The 18,460-nt window shown below is 39.3% G+C and overlaps 1 protein-coding gene across 1 annotated transcript in view; it reads left to right on the top strand.

Annotated features, from left to right (window-relative positions):
• Positions 1-18,460, top strand: part of LOC126251537 (nuclear pore complex protein DDB_G0274915-like) — an 86,652-nt gene that overhangs the window by 4,249 nt on the left and 63,943 nt on the right. The window contains exon 2 of the mRNA XM_049952045.1: positions 12,881-13,485. Coding sequence (XP_049808002.1) covers positions 12,881-13,485 — 605 coding nt within the window. The remainder of the gene's footprint in view (positions 1-12,880; positions 13,486-18,460) is intronic.

Raw genomic sequence — 18,460 nt, 5'->3', positions numbered from 1 at the left:
TGGTAGGTTTGTGGAGGTATGTGGCATTAGATGTCTACACAAAGGTTATGTAATTTGCACAAATAATGAACTGCTGATTTGTGTATGAGGCGATAGTGCCCAATAGCGACACAGATGGGTTCCATAGGATTTGCATCAGGTGAATTTGGTCATGAACTTGGTCACCAATACATTAACATGGGTTCACTGTAATGCTCCTCAAACCACTGGAACACAGTTCTGTCTCTGAGACATGGACGATTGTACTGCTAAAAGATAACATCACCATCGGGGAAGACATCATGTGTGAAGGGATGCAGGTGATTTGCAGCTGTCAGCTTGTCTTCAATTGCTACCACAGGTTCCTGGCGTGCTGCACATTTGAAGCCGCTGTTCTCCTCAGTGACAGCATTTGTGTCGATGACCATTGAGCCAATGCTGTAAAAGTGTGATTCACCCAAAGAACTGACATGTTTCCATTGATCAACAGCTGAATCCCAATGGTCCTGTGCCCACTGCAATCGTAAATGACAGTGTCATTGAGTCAGCATGTGAACACATTGGGGTAGTCTGCTGCAGAGCTCCATATTCGACAATGTACGATGAATAGTGTGCTCTGAAAACTTGACATGTGCACCTGCATTTTACGCTTTCATCAAATTCTCTTATCTGAATGGAGTTCCTCATTCGCAGCCTGTATCTTTGCTAGGGTGATTCACAGTCCATGTCTGCTCTACTTACATACTTTTGTTACTGTGTCATGGTGCCCACACCACCACCAGGTGACATCGAATGTCACAGTGGGCAGCGGTCTTAATGTTTTGGCTGATCAGTGTATAAGCTGGGACTCCATCAACTACTCAAAGATATCTTCTGAATATGTAACAATTAGGTGATGGAGCAGTAAGACATTGGACTCACATTTAGGGCAGTGGGGGTTCAAATCCCTATCTGGCCATACATATTTAGGTTTTCTGAAGTTTTCCTTATTTTCTCCAAATCGCCCAAGGCAAAAGCCATGTTACTTCCCATAAAAAGGCTTCATTCCCAATTCAAGTTAGTTCTCAATCTCTAATGACCTCGTCATTAGCAGAATGTTAAATTAAAATCTTCCTTCCTGCTTATGCTATTGGGATTCATGTACCTAATGAATTTGATGTGTTCAATACAGAATTATATATAATCAAGGGCACTGAAGTAGGCGAAACGTAATAAGCCATGAAATTAAATTTCCCTTCAAGGTCTTGAGTGTATTTATGTTGCAGAGAAAGAAATCTAGATCACACAGCATGCCATTTTCCACTTACAAACACAAGGCATGGAATTATTCTGCTGGGTACCAGGCCACATACGAATTTACAGAAATGAGACTACTGATGAAACTGCTGAGAATGCGTGCATGGGTTATATTGTGGCACAGTAACATACTACCCTCACACCCCCCACCCAACAGTTTCCATTCCCTCTTTCCTAATGCCTCCTCCCTAGTCTTGTCTCCCCCCCTCCCCCCCCCCCCCCCCCCCCCACACTCACATATATATGCTGTCACCTTTCTCTGAGGTAAAGGATCGTGTATCAGTGGGAGCAAGAGCCGCTAGTGTTGAAGAGCAACAAGCAAGAGATCTGGCTGTGGCATAGCTACTGATCCAGAATAACTAATTTTAATATAGCTTTGACAAGGTACTGTACTAAGGTGCTCTTTGTTTGTCCTTTGGCAGTTGGCTCACCTATGTATGCTACATTTTTAACGTATACCCTCTGTTTCAGTAAATAACAAGAAGAACAAAGTACAAGTTTAAAGATTTGAATTTGTTTTCAGGCTGGTTGGCCTATGCATTTCTATCATGGTGACCTGCAGCTTACAGCCATTGTTTGATTATTTGTCCTAGTCTGTCTGTATTTTAAACAATGGAAACTTCGGGTTTGAATATCAACAATATAAGAAAAAGATAGATTGCTACATACTTTAAAGATGACATGTTCAGTTGTAGACTGGTACAATGAAAAGACAACTACACATTAGTTTTCAGCTAAAGCCTTTGTCAGGACACACATTCATTCACACAAGCAAGCACACCTCACACGCATGAGACTGCGATCTTCAACAACTCTTGTTCATGTAGAACAGAAGCATCAGTCTGGAGGGGGAGGGGCAGGGGAAGGGATAGCAGGATGCAGGTGGGGGGGATAGAAAAGTGCTACCTGGCGGAGCATGCAGGGACTAGATTGCCAACAGGCACAATGTCAAGCGGAAGTGGGGAGAGGACGGGGGAGAGGTGGGGTGGGGGAATGGCGAATGGAAAAGGTTGGGAGTGGGGAGGGAGAAAGATTGGCGGGTCATTGACAGAGGGTGGCACACGAAGAGGGTGGGAGACAAGACTAGGGAGGAGGCGTTGGGACAGAGGGAATGGAAACTGTTGGGTGGGGAGTGTGAGGGAAGTATGTTACCAGAGGTTGAGGCTGGGATAATTTTGGGAACGGAGAATGTGTTGTAATATACCTGCAATCTGTGCAGTTCAGAGAAGCGAGTGGTGGAGGGAAGGATTCAGATGGCTCAGGTAGTGAAGCAGCCATTAAAATGAAGTACATTATGTTCAGCTGCATGTTGTGCCACAGGGTGGTCAACTTTACCCCTGGCCACAATTTGGTGATGGCCGTTCATCCTGGTGGACAGCAAGTTGGTAGTCATACCAATATTAAAAGCTCTGCAGTGATTATAGCAGAGCTGGTATGTGACATGGATGCTTTCATTGGTGGCCCGGCATCTGATGAGGTGGGATAATCCTGTGACAGTTCTGTAATAGGAAGTTATGGGTGGGTGAATTGGGCAGGTCTTGCACCTGGCTCTTCCACAGAGATATGATCTCTGCATAGGGATGAACTAGGATGCTGTGGGGGTTGGGTGGGTGACAGAACGTTACTTTAGGAGGGGTGGGAAGGATCTTGGGTAGGCTGCCCCTCATTTGAGAGTATGATGATAGGTAATTAAAGCTCTGGTGGAGGATGTGATCCAGTTATTCCAGTCCAGGGTGGTACAGGGTGATGAAAGGGGTACTTCTTTGTAGCTGGTTCTTAGGGGTCTCAGAAGATTGGGGATGCGAGAGGAAATAACATGGGATATTGTATGCGGACTAGGTCTCGGGATAGTGTTTGTCTGTGAAGGTCTTGATGAGACCCTCAGGATACTGGGCAAGGGAGTTCTTGTCACTGCAGATATGCTGTCCCCAGGTGGCCAGGTTGTGTGGGAGGGATTTTTTTGGTGTGGAAGAGATGACAGCTGTTGAAATGCAGGTACTATTGGTGGTTGGTAGGTTTAATGTGGATAGAGGTGTGGATGGAGTCATCAGAGAGGCAGGGGTCAACATGCAGAATGATAGCACACTTGGTTGAGGAAGACCAGGTGAAGCGGATGGCTGAGAAGACACTGAAGTTGTGACTGAATGAAAGTGGTGTGCCTTGTCCCTGTGTCCAGATCATGAAGACATCATTAATGAACCTGAATCACACCATGATTGGCATTTTGGGAGGCTAGGAAGGTCTCCTCCAGATTCCCACAAACAGTTTGGCATAGGAGGGTGCAATGCCGGTGCCCATGGTTGGGTCGCAGGTTTGTTTGTTTACCTTCCCTTCAAAGGAGGAAAAAGTTAATAAGGTGTGTGGGAATTAGATAATGGGATTGGAGTCTGAAGGACATTGGGAAGCTAGTGTTCAGTAGCAGGAAGACCATGGACATGAGGGATGGTGATATCTAGGGAGGTGGCATCAACAGTGATGAGTAGGAACCCAGGAGGTAACGTGGTGGGGATAGTGGAGAACTGATGAAGGAAGTTCTTGATATCTTTGACATAGGAGGCTAGATTACTGGCATTTGGTTGGAGGTGTTGGTCAGTGAGGGCCAAAGTTCAGGGTGTCCACTAATCCTTGAAATCTTGAAACCCCTTGGAAAAAGCCGGGAATTTTCAAAATTGTGAAAAAACCAGGAAAAAACTTTAAAGTTTATTTAAAAACCTTGATTTTTTAAAGTTTTTCCGCTACTGTACCCATACAGATATATTATCATTTTAAACTGTCTGTGATATTTCAAATAGCATTTGAGTTTTCAAAGGGGACTCTACGTGTTACACACATAATACACCTTGGTGATCCAATGTTTACACAATGACTCGTAACTTTTTATATTCATCGAGCTATCCCATGAGGCAGGGATCTGAGGAAGCTGATTGATGCTACTGTGCGAAAGGTGTGGTGATAGAGGAGAATTCGTTGCTTCAGAGTCTGGGCATAAAGTACAGATCAGCTACTATCTTAGAAATACACGAGAGTAATAAGTTTTGTAAAAATGTTTTATAGAGACGTTCATATACATATATAATTTCCAAAATTACATTAAGCCTGTTGTAACACTTAATGTAGCAGCTGTTAGAGTGTTGTAGTTTGCAGTGATTGAAAACAAGATGTCATAGTCACGTAAAATAATGACTTGTACTGATATGAATCGAACAGATCTTTGGGGCTGAATGACTGCTTGATGGCAGCAGACTGACATAATATTATGAGTGTAGAAGTTACAGTTACCCTTTGGTTTTACCATGGGGTAATCTGCAATCTTATGTCAATAAATCTGTAGCTTGTGAATGCTTGCTTGGCCATTTCATTGAGCAGACTGGCAATAACTTCGAGTAGTAATGACATTAAATAAGGGTTGTTGTAACACTAAGTATACGAACAGGAGGAGGCAAAGGATGTGTTAGACATTTGTGATTGCGTCTCATTTTATGGTGTTTATACAGTTGTTGGTATTAAGTAATTATTCACCCTTTTTTTCATGTAATCTCCTGTTTGTGTTATCTTCTGTTCGCAACACTGCGAGATGTTATAATAATTTTCTTTGCTTCACCCTGTGTTGACAGTGTCGGAGATATGGATAGGCCAGAAGTAGATTCTTCTTTCCTCATTTTTCCACTCATGCACCCACACAGATCAAGTTAAAAAACTTTCCTTCAAATGCATTCATGTATTTGGTAGTACTTTCATTTTTAAGTAATTGAATAAAGGTAGAAAGAAAACCCATTAACGACATAAATAAAGAAAATCTGTGTAGACCGTCAAATAAAAGGACGCATGTCTGGTAACCACAGTTCTAACATTGTATAACCAAAAATAATTGGAAAGAGAACTATCAGGACAATATTGTAGTATGATTTTTAACAAGTCTGCACCAGCAGTTTATTTAAAATAGTGTTTTCGTCTTGGGGATGTTGAGATCTGAAAAATGTGAACTCACTCACAAGTGCACTGCAGTATCGTAAGTCTTTTGAACTTCTTTTTCCGTGGGTTGTTCCTGATTCCAAAAACAGCACAAATGCTATTTGTACTTGGTGCAAGAAAGTGATCAACATTTCCAGCACGGTTGTGCTTCGGTAAGTCATTCCAAGAGCTTAAAGCACCAGAGTTTCAAGGCAGATTTACAGAAGTCGCTGCCACTAGATGCATTCATGCAATGTTCTAACCCTTCAAAAACAAACTTCGACACAGTCAATTGTACATCACTGTAAGGTATTTTTACAAATAACTTTTACACAACTCACAATTTTTTAAATCATCTACTTTTAGTACCGGTATGTGTAAGATTGTATGAAATATCACAAATTAATTTATTATCAGATATAAAATCTGTAAAAATAGAATGTTTAAGAGCAATACCATTTTATAAAACAGATGAGAATTTATCTTTGTTCTTTACTCATTCTTCTGGAGAGGGACAATAGTCTTCAATGGTTTAGTTTAGGGACGAACCAGTAACACCCCCCACCCCCCATTCCTTAAATAATTGAAATCCCATGTGTAAAATGGCTTCAAACGTCTGAAAGAAATATACTGGTAGTAAAGAGGTAACAAATTAAAACTTCATGCTTGAAGCTAAAACGGCAAACTTTTACTAAGCCATGAACTGTTTCTCTCGTTATTGTATGGATCTATAAGCGAGCAAAAGTTTAGAAACGGTATTAAATAAGGTATAAAGTTCATTGTAAGTTGCTAAGCGCTCTCATTCTCAAATACTGGATGAATATACTCTGGGTAATTTGCACGCTGTGAGCTGCCCTGTCAACATTTGTGCATAATTTCTCACTGTAATACTTGATTTATTTTGTTAAACATTTAACATAAGATTATATCTCTTAACCAGTAGATTATAACAGCATTTTAAATTTCTAAATTTGGTCATTAATTATGTGAAATACAGAAAATAAAATTTTTGTTGCCCGTGGAAGCTGTTAGGCAACTTGCAACTGGAACCTGTTTTGACTGTTGGCTGTTTAGTAAGTGTGATGTTATCTGTACAACCCAAAAGCAAGTTTGATTATCATACGGGTTCAGACTGTAGAATCACATTTGCCCTTTTACATACGCAAGATTCTTCTCAATAGTAGATACAAAAAAACCTCAGTTGCTTTCTTAATATATGCAGTGAAAAAAGTTAGAGCTAGACTACAGAAGAAAATGGGGACGGAGAGACACTAACTGCTTGCACAGCGTTTTGTGTGTGTATGAGCATGTTATTTTTATTTTTTAAACAAAGGAGGGAGGTGGAAATTTCAACCCAATTTCAAGAAATATGAACAATTCATAGTATGAAGTACATTTATTAATTTGCAAATGTGTATTATTCACTAGCTAAAATAGATTGTGTTGTTTTTAATAGGAGGCCCCGTATAAAATAAAAAGCAGTATATTCAAAGGCACAGAACGATCCAGGGAAACAGTCTACAGTGCGGTCATATTTACCATCATATGACGTTACCGACCTGAAATTTTGTGGCGTTTGCGAACCATCAGGAGTCCTTTGTCTGTTCGTGGCTCAATGGACTGTGTAACAATATTTCCTTTATTATTTATGGACAGTCAAATTGCAAAGAAAATGAAATTACAAAAATCAAAACTTTGTTACAGCATTGTATATGGACTGACATCATACGTGAGACATAAACTTGCTGACCTCATTGACAAACGTCAAATTATTGTACTTGTATTTGATGAAAGTATGAATACTGTTTCTCGAAATACCTAGATGGATTTATATGTATGATTTTGGGACCGTGTTAAATCATCAATAACAATACATTACCTTGAATTTTTTTTTCTGAAACGTACAGGGGCAAATAATTAGCTTGAAGACGTAAGAAGATCGTTGGGTTTGGGAAACCTAAAAACAAAATTGCAGCTATCAGTGAATGGACCAAACATGGATTTGAATGACTTTAACAAGTAACTAAAAGAATCCTTCGATTGTCTACAACTGAGACAAACAAACAATTTACGTGTATTACATCGTGCTTTAAAAACAGGCGTGTCCAAAATTAATTGGGAAATTGTGTCATTTTTGAGAGTACTTTACTATTTATTTCATGATTTACCTGCACGGAGGTCATAATACACTGAGATATCAGATCTTCATCTTTTCCTTTGTCATTTTGTGTAATAAGATAGCTCGAAAACACCAGTGCAGCTGAAAAAGCTGTGGAAATTCTTGAACATATTCAAATTTATGTTACTGAGATAAAGAGATCAAAAACTATTCCTCAGTCATCAAGTTTCAGAGTTGCTTCTGAAGCTGTCAATGACAAATTGCTAATTTCAAAACTGACGTTTATCAGTTCAACAGCACACTTGTTGGAACTATTTGTACTCCACTTTCAGAGTGATGTCCCAATGGCTCCATTTCTGTAGTATGTAACACATGATCTTATGAACATATGCAGCGAGTTGTGAAAATAGATGTCAAAAAGCAAAGACTCATCTTTAACGATTAAACCAGGAAGTAGTTCATAGAAGATTGACAGTATGTCTTGAAATTTTTACATCAAACGGAAGAATGTCTGATTCAAAGGCAGACTGTGTCAAACTTGAATTTGTGAAGATCTACAGAGAAAAAAGAATTGAAGAAGAAGTGAAATGTTGCAAGAGAAGTGAAGATTATCTTGATAAATTCTGGATTAATGTAATCAAATTATATTCAAAGCATTGTCCAAATTTCCGAGAATTTGTGCAAATTATTTTAATAATCTCACATGGAAATGCTTCTGTTGAGTGAGGTTTTTCTGTAAACTCTGAAATTATAGTTGAAAATCAAACAGAAAAAAAGCCTTATTGGTCAAAGTTACGCATGTGATGCAGTTTAGGACAAAAATGGAGTTGACAATTTCAACTTCAACGAAAGTCTTATACTCTGTTTCTGCAATGCACATTCTTTGTGCAAAGACAATATGAAATGTTAGGTGAAGGAAGGAAAAAGAAAAGGAGGGAAGATTATTGAACAAATGAAATTGAACTGAAATCAAAGAATTAGAAACATAAAGAGCTCATATGTTGCATGACACCTCAAAGATTTTGTTAGAGATAGAAAATTTAGAGAAATGATTTATTCATTTTTATCACAACAAATTTCTGTTGTTTCTTCCCTTTAAACGGCAAGTTACAATGAATATATATATTTGTAAAAAAAGAATTTGTAATTTTTTGTTTTGTTTTTATCATTTCCTGTAAATCAAAATAAAGCTTCTAAATATTTTAAAAATATTTTAATTTGAATCTTTGATTTATACTACTTAAGAAATAACTGATAATTAATTATGCATATTCTAATAATTATGAATGTAAAGTTTTGAAGACAAGGATGTTTTAGGCTTTTACATGGAAAAAATTTGTTTTGAAAAACCTGGAAAAAACCTTGAATTTGAAAATGATCCATTACTGGACACCCTGATTTTCTCTCAGGGGCACAATAACCAGCTACTATGGGGTGTTCAGGATTGTTGGATTTTGTGGAGCATGTAGAAAGTGGGAGTGCATGGTGTCATAGGGGTGAGGAGGGAAATTGATTCAGGAGAGAGGTTCTTGGAAGACCCTAAGGCTTTAAGCATGGATTGGAGGTTATGTTGGACTTCTGGGATGGGATGACTCCTCAGGGTTTGTAAGTGGAGGAGTCAGAATATTGGCAGAGACCTTCTGCCAGGTAGTCACTGCAATTCATAACAACAATGGTGGAGCCTTTGCATTCAGGTAGGATGATTAGGTCAGGATTTGTTTTGATTGTGTGCATGGCTGTCCTTTCTTCTACTGAAAGGTTAGTGTTCAAGGGGGAAGGATGGTGAGGCCAAGTTGGGTGTTAGGAATTCCTGGAAGGTGAACAGTGGATGATTAGGTGGGAGGGGTGAAGGATCGTGGTTGGATGGTGGTATGAACTTATAGAAGCAGGGGTCAATGTTGGGATTAGGTTGGATTTAGTTGGACGGATTTGGGACAAAGAAGTGTTTCCATTGCAGGGATCAGGAGAAGGAGAGTAGGTCATCATAAGTCCAACCTGATTAAATTTGGGTGTAGGGCTAAAGGTGAGGCCTTTGGATAGGACTGAAACTTCTGTGGGGCTGAGGGTTTTGGCAGAAAGGTTAACAACAGTGTTACAGGAATGTTTTGGCTCTGGATTTGGTGGGTGTTGGTAGTGGGTTTTGGGGACGTGGCAAGTTCAGAAGGTCAGTGTGCCAGTTTCTAGGTGCTTTGAGGGGTTGCCAAGGAGGAGAACTGTGTGTTAGATAGGGGTTGTATTGTGGTGCCCTGGCGGTAAAGGATGTCAGCAAATTGGATAACTTATGGAGGTGGTGTTTGGAATGCTCCTCCAGGTGCCCCCCTAAAGTGTTCCATTGCCCATGAAACTTTCACACATCCTAATCCATTCCTATGCCACTCCCAATCCCAACCTCTTACCACAGGGATCATATCCCTGGGGAAGACCTAGGTGGAAGACTTGCCCAATCAACCCACCCAGGACTTCAAATTCCAGTCCTGTTGCAGGCTTACCCTACCCCATCAGAGGCCAGGCCACATATGAAAGCATACATGTCATATACTGGCTCTGCTGTAGTTATTGCACAGCTTCTTATATTGGTGTGACTACCAGCCATCTGTCCACGAGTATGACTGTCCACCGCCAAATTGTGGCCAAGAACACTCCGTGGCACAACATGCAGCTAAACGTAACATGCTTGTTTTCAATGACAGTTTCACTGCCTGAGCCATGTGGATCCTCCCCTCGACCACCACCTTTCCTGAACTATGCAAATCAGATTTATCTTTACAACATATTCTCCACTCCTCAAATTAGCCCGGCTTCAACCTTCAGTAATCTACTGTCCCCATATCCTCCACCCAACAGTTTCCACCCCTTCAGTCCTATCACCTTCTCTTCATGTGCCCACCAGACACTACTTTTCTCTTCCCCAGCTATACCCTGTTATCCTTTCCCCTTACCCACCCCTTGCAGACTGCTGCTTCTATTCTACATGACATTTGCATTCTGGTCCGAGCTGCCGGAGATGGTGGTCATCTGTATGTGAGATGTGCTTGCTTATGTGAATGAATGTGTTATGTTTTTTTTTTTTTTCATTTCTGACAAAGGTTTTGGCCGAAAGTTAATGTGTAACTGTCTTTTCATTGTGCCTGTCTCCAACCTATCTGTATTTCAGGTTGATTTAATAACACAGCTGTAGCAGGAATATGGTAATTTAAAGTCCAGGTTGAATGTAAATAATTTTAGGATCAAAGGTGAAAACTCCCTGAATAGTAGAGGCACTGAGTTGTTGAAGTCATGTAACAGTACTGAGAACTTTGCTAGCTTTCATATGAAAATGACTTCCCTGAAAGAAAATTTTATAGACTCCCCCCCCCTCTCCTCCAAAGGGATGACGCGCGCACACACACACACACACACACACACACACACACAGTGATATCAGTGAAACTACTTAGTAATACTAATGCTGAAATGCAATCAGTAGGTCGTGACTAATGAAAAATTTTTTTAGGCTGGGTCTCAAATCTGTAATTCTTGTTTTTCACTATCAATCATCTTAATCAATAGGCTGTTTGAGCATGCCTCCAGGCCTGGCTCAGACCGTCGTTGTCTCTGATATTTCTGAATTCACAACTTGTTTATTGTATTACAGGTTCAGCGTTTGTTGTTTGTGTTCACTGATATCATTTCATGTCATTGCATCTTCCAATTTCATTCAGTTATCTAATTGAGTCAATATATATTCCTTGTGGCCGAGTACGTCACAGTCATCGAACAAATCCATTCCTTCAGTGGTGCTGTTCACATGTAGACCATGGGAGAACCACTGGTTGTAGGGGTTGACAATCGTAGATGGAAGCATCAATGACAGTAAGGTCTGAGTAGTCATGCCTAGAGATATGCTGATATAGCCTAACGGTTAATGCACCTGCTCACAAATAGCAGGAAATTGGGCTTCAAGTTTCTGTCTGGTATAAATGGCCATTAGTCACAGTATATTCATTTGTTACATTGGTCATGTGTATAGCTCACCACACAACATGATTCCTGCTAAAGTTGTGTTGGGACCTGAGACTATCCAACTCATAACCCTGATCTTACTCCCATAAATTTCCATTTTTTCCAAGCCTGAGGAAGTTCTTTGCTGAAAAACATTTTTGTAATTATGAAAAGATACAAAATGCTGCCACATACTGGTTCAAACTTGAGGTTGTGCTTCTGTGACACAGTGTGAAGATCCTGCCAAACAGATCCACTACTGTGTTTAATTGTATCTGTTACTGTGTATTTGTGAAGTGGATAGTGAGGTTTTGTGAGATTGAAATAGAATATCTCTTTAATTGAAGCCTTTCTTGCTCAAAGTAAAGACTGTCTTCATACCATGGCCTAATCCAATGTATCTGAGCATTAAAAATGCATGAAAATGAATACTACCCAACATAGTTGACCTAATCTAATCTAATCTAATCTATCTGAGCATTAAAAACACATGAAAATGAATACTATCCAACGTACCTGGTGTATTTAAAAGTTCACGAATCATTTTGATCATTAACACACAATTATTTTCTATTAACTAAATGATATAGTGATAATTGCTTAGATGTTGTTAGAAGTCTGAAGCGCACATATGCAGTGCAACAGTTGCTTGGATGATTTGAGGGAGGGTATCAAACAGTGAGGTCATTGGTTCCAGGGCTGTAGTGATATTGTGTCACCATTACATATGTGCCTGCACACCTTAGATGGAGCAATATTCGACAGAGGGCATTAACCTTGACAGAAGGCGGTCATGCAGCGGAAACCTATGCATGTGCACCACGTGATGTGCTCTGGCAATCTAAAGTGTAGGACTCACCTTAAAGTGGCCGAGCAGATGTCAGACAAAATATTGTAACAAGATGTTGATGTCATCAGATTGTGAGTGCAAAACCTCATGAAATACTTATTTCTCCAGGGGAACATCAAGAATCACCTTTGTACCAGTTGTTTCCGAACAGAAAATACTATCAAAGTATTATTACGGTAACAGTGAGGTGTTGTTTTTCCAAGAAGTACACGATTTCTGTGGTTTCAACCGTGGTTTGGTGCTTGTGACTGTGCAACAAATTTCAAGTCGATAAAAATATAAGATATTTCATTAGGCTCACATGCTCACATACTCTTTTATCGTGTTTACTGTTTAATTGTGTTTTTTCTTCTAGGATTTGTAATTTGGAGAAGTGTATCATTGTAAACTACGAAGGAGTCCTCTTCTAGTTTTCTTGTTTTAAGTTTTTTTATGCATTTTTTGAGAAGAGAGACTACAAATAAAAAAAAGAAACCTTAACACCCCAAGACATAAAAAAATAAGAATATTGACTCAATAAAAATGAAATTGTGTGTTGGATCAGGCAGCAACACCGGGACAGTATAGGTGTGTGTGTTTGTGTGTGTGTGTGTGTGTGTGTGTGTGTGTGTGTTGTGTGTGTTGTGTGTGTGTGTTTACCATTACGCCTTCCGTTATCTGTGTATTTACTGAGAGAACATGAAACTTCTTTTCCACTGTTGCAGGTCAGAATAACAGTTGTCTGCCCTCTTCTGTACCCTCAACATTGCTGTCAACTCACACTTCATCAGGCAATAGGCAACGAGACTTAAACCTATTCCCTGGGCCACCACTGCCACCAACTCAGCACAGCTACTGCCGTCCATCCGGTCCGACTTTTCCCGGTCTACAAGAATCTGGTGGTGCCAGCTCATCTGCTGCCACACCTCCAAGACCTTGCTTTCTGTCTGTCAGCCAGTTGGTGGAAGGAAGTGGTAGTGGAAAAATTGGGGCGACTCGGAACTCAAGGCGCCGCTCTCGTCGACCTCCACCACCCTGGGTGTCTGGCTCGTCTGCCCCGGGGAACTTGTATCAGAATGTTTCACACTCCCAGCAGTCACTGGCTCAGCCATCAAGTAACAAAACAGTACAGCAATTATGTGGGCGCCAGCCCAGGCCACGAGTCATTCCGTCTACATCATCAGAGCTTGTGGACCTGGGCGGCCTCTTGGGTTCGCCGTTGCTCGCTGAAGATCAGCCGCTGACCAGTCAGCGCCCTTCCTCACCACCGACATCTGTCAACTCTCTGACAAATTTTAACCTCAGCACAATATTTCCTGAGATAGACAAGGTAAGTTGTTTCTTCTTCTTCTTCTTTTTTTTAAAACCACTGACTTAATCCGTGGTATGTGTGTCTCACTTTCTCTTGTTTCATTTCCTGTTAGTTATATTACTTTTTAGTTACATCTCTTTTTTCACTGGTGGAGTGGTGAATTTGTTGATGGGAAGATTTGAGCAAGATTTCAAGTTTTTCCTGCTTGAAATTTTTTTTATATGCAAGAGGTTTTGCTTTGCTAGTGCTTATACCAGGAAGTTTCACATCATTTATTGGTGATTGAAGGTGACTAAGGTTAAAAGGAAGATATAAACAATTCTGTATACTTTTAATTTGATTGAGAAATAAGATTCATTTAAACAACTTTGCACCACATTTATGTAGAAAATTTTAAATGCAGGATGTTTTAAAAAGAATATACGTATTACAAAGTATTACATTGTCAGAACTATCGATTGGTGCACCACGGCTCATTTATTGAAGGATTGAATACATTGTCTAGTTTATATTCATTGCCACCAAATTTTCGGTTGTCTTCTGTTTGCTTGGTTACTATCACATATTGCAAAAATGGCTACTGTGCAGCAGAAATAATTGTTTGTTCTCAAGTTTGCAATATGTAATTCTGTGAATACAGTGCAAAGATTTTTCACTTGAGATACCAAACTGATCCTCTGATTGGATGGAACATTCTCAGATGGTATCAACAGTTTGTGGACACAGGACGTGTGCATAAAGGAAGGAAGGAGTCCTGACGACCCTCGTGTTTCCAGTGGAAATGTTGCATGAGTTTATACCGCTTTCCAATGTGGTCCTGCAAAATCAACTATCCAACTACCACTCTGAAGACAATGTGATCAAGAAATTGAAATAATAAAACAAACAGCTATTGCAAATGGTTATAAAGCTCCATAGTGGACACCCTAAAACACTCAGTAATGGCAAAGCAATCACAACACAAAAAACAAAAATAAAATAACATCTTCCATACAATACCCTTTCTAGGTAACATTTCGTATCAGATTGCCAATGTCTTCAAACAAAAAGGCATAAGCATATCCTTTACCACAGACAACAAGATTGGACGGAAGTAACCCCACAACATCAGCACATGAAACCCACTTCATCACACAGGTGTCTACTAAATTGAATGTTTGGACTGTGACTGCTTCTACATAGGCCAGACAGGCAGATCATTTGAGACTAGATTCAAAGGACACATGGCAGCACTAAAAAAGAAAAAATACCACACATCAGCAATAGCTACCCACCTGCATGAAACAAAACACCATGTTAACAACACAGGTATCAGCACCCTACACATCCAACTACAAGACAGAAAACTAGACATCCATGAAACACTCCAAATATACAAACACCAAACAAAACAACCTGAATCCATCTTAGAAGACAAAAATGACATTATTTATAATAGTATCATCACTGTTTTCAGCAACTGCATACGTCATTAAAATTGCAAGGCACACACACACACACACACACACACACACACACACACACACACACACCTTAATATTTACCATAAATATTTAGTTATATTACCATGAAAACTGCCTAGTGTACAAGAGATTGGCCTCATTTACAGATATATCATCACACCAACAGCTTGTACCCCTTGTCAGCTTGAAACTATGTACATCAACTACTGGCACAAATTGTACATCCATCTACATATTTTAAAGCTTTAACCAATGTATTACCCCAACCTTTGGGCAGTTATTACGTGTAACAGATTTAATCTTCAGACCCCTTGCTTTGTAAAGTTTGCTCTCATACAATCACTCTTTCCACTCTCCCTCTCACTTTCTCTCCCTCTCCCTCTCCCTCTGCCTCCAGTCTTTCATATGTATCATGAATCCCAACCAAAAATTGTTATTTGTGTATAATTTTACCACTGTAGCCAATATTATTATTGTACTCAAAGTTTGTAACATTTCACCTGGTTGAAGTTTAAGCTATTTTATTTTGTCAAAATCAGACTTTTATACCACCTGAAGTATTTATTCCGACACATGTATTACACCTCTAACTCCTTTAAAATTTATTCTGTAATAATGTTGTTACGATGTATATTCTTTGTACTATTTGATAATGTTTTCTCTTCTGCTATAAGATCCTTGCACCCAATAGTTTCCAGACGCCATATTTGTTTACAGAATATGACAATGTACACGTGATGTGTTACGACAGTGAAAGGAACCTGTGACCACTGGAGACAGTGCCACAAGTTCCTCCAAAAAATTGTAACACAACACACACAAATTTTGTACTAACAAATGTAAATCCATCTGATGATGGACATTTAAACCTTTGATACGCACCGTGGAGATAAATAAACAGTCACTGGTTACAGCAAACTTGTTGTTTCCGTTAACAGTTTCAGTTAAAATCAACGTGATTGGGAGTTACAACAGCCTACCACATCAAGTTGGGTGTTTTGAGATGTCAGGTGGTTATGAAGCTGTAGAAGTTACAGCTGTTACAGGCACTAAATCATGATGGCAGTGCAAACATGAGGCACTTTCTGATGAGCTTCAGAGTGCTATTGACAATAACAACAGTTTTGCTTTGTGCATTGTGTTCAGTGATTGAAGCTACTTTTCACCTTAGTGGGAAAGTAAACAAATACAATGTTCAAATTTGGGGCCCACAAAATCCACATGTACGAAATTCACCAAAAGTCATAATGTTTTGTATGAAATCCCAATCTCTTGTTTATGGCCTTCTTTCTTTGATGGAAACGTGGTTAAAGTCCAGCAGTCTACTATGTTACAAAATTGGTTCTTTCTGAGGATAAATGAGGACAATTCATTTTTCAACAAGGCAAGGCATCCCATCACTGGGGTCGCCAAGTGCATGAATATCTTAATGAAACCCTGCTGAGCCTCGGATTAGTCATCAAACAGCCAGTGACTTAGTAGCATGTATCAGCTGGCCTCTGCAGGCACCAGATTGGACGCTCTGTGACATCTAGCTGTGGGGTTTCATTAAGGACGATTGTTATGCACCAACAATACAACAGAATCTAAAAGAGTTGAAGAACAAGATTTGTACTGCCATAACATCAGTGATGACGGACTTGCTTACACAAGTACGGGCGGAGTTCGAGTATTGATGTGATATTATGTGTGTCACTGGTGGAGTATATTGAACATCTGTAATCTAAATTTGACAGATTCAGAAATGTGTGCCACAAATTGCTTAGTTGTATGTCTTACAGTTTAATAAATGTATGTGCTTGAAACACATATATTCTCTGTGAAACATCCTCTATATACTTTGAAATAATATTTGCATTAAGAAAACTCAAACTAGATCTAATGGTATTGTAGCTCGGATACATGTGGTGACTGATTCTAGTTTTGTAATCTAAGACAGTCGATGTTCAGAAAGAAGCACTGTGCCACATTTGCTTTACCGTGGTAGAGACATGATGTCATTTTTAACTATAAAGATGAAGTTTACGATGTCTTTCTAGAAATAATTGGATCAATTTTCTGCGCAACTGTATGGTGTCAATTCACAATTTATTTGTGAGTATGTTAGAAATCCACAGAACTTATGTATTGTAGAATAAGCTACATAAGCAAAAATTAAATAATATGCAAAATTTAGACCCAGAGGGCTGAACTGGCATGACACGAAAGGCTCGAACTGTGCTGGAAAGTACATGACATACATTGTTATAATTTTAAATTTGTCTTTCTTTTTTGTTATCCATGCAGAACACTCATTTTTACTGTACCTGAGATAGCTTCATGATTGGTCCTTTTCTCACTTGGTATTTGTTTTGAGCTTCCAGGTCCGCTGTAGGTGTTGAGGTGGTTTCCCAGTAGTACCAAATGCGATGTTTGCTCCCATTCATAGTCACGACTGTACACTTTACTGTAAGAGTTGAATCTTGCCCCTTGACAGTATTTTACTAACTGCGAACACATACACTATTGAATGTAGGAAAAATTACAAAGTTGTCTATTTTTCATCAGTTGCAAAGATATCATCAACTAAAAAAAGGTACAAGATGGACCATCTAAAATGAAAATAGACAGATAAATAGTCAAGTAGTATGAGCTGGGAAAAGGGATATCCTGTAAGTCTGTGGTACCAACATGATAGCCATTCTGTAAGCCACCATCTTGGATACAACTCGTAATTTTCAAATGGAATGGGTCATGTGACAGATCATATAGAGAATTACAAGAGAGAAACACTGGTACCTTTCTTTTGACTACAGCTTCATTGTCAAGTTATGTCACATTTTGCACAGAATAGGGCTGTCTCTCTTCCTTATTCCATAGCATTTACATTCCAATGCATTCTTCACAATAGCTCTAGCTGGCTTTTTGAATGTGTGCCACATCCATCTCCATTTTCTCTCATGTATATGATCTTCTGTGTGTGCCTGTTGTTTTTTTAAGTATCTCCACCAGTAAACATCACGATGAAGGCAGAGGAGCTGATGTGAGTAGCGCAGCGAAATAGTGCAGAAACCAGTCATTTTTAAAAAGATCTTTTTTTTTTTTTCTTTCAAGGGTAATGTATGTCTTCACTGAAGTTATTTCTTACTAAATCCTTCGTTACAATGTTTATTTCTATTGTCTTTGTTGCAGTTATTAATTATCACTTTCTTTATTGCAATTATTTCTTTTCCCTTTCATTGTTGCAGATATTTCTTACACTTTGTTGTGGTTTCTTCTCAGTTTCTTTGTCGTGGTTGTTCATTGCAGGTTTCTGTATTGTAGTTTTTCAGTGCTAATTTGTTTACTGAAGAGGATTCTAAGAAATCTGAGACATCCATTGAGTTCTGTGTTTTCGTGAGGAGTTTGCCAGTTGACACAGTTGCAGTGTGTTTTGTGGAAAGGACTGTTTGAAATGTTTGTGACTGGGGCCACAGGAGAGTGAAGTGTGCTGACTATTTGCGTGTCCCTAAAAGAGTGATATATAAGACAACAAAAAAACAGACTTTGTT

This window comes from Schistocerca nitens, chromosome 4, assembly GCF_023898315.1.
Source record: "Schistocerca nitens isolate TAMUIC-IGC-003100 chromosome 4, iqSchNite1.1, whole genome shotgun sequence".
NCBI lineage: Eukaryota > Metazoa > Arthropoda > Insecta > Orthoptera > Acrididae > Schistocerca > Schistocerca nitens.
This window is presented reverse-complemented; position numbering and strand designations above follow the sequence as displayed.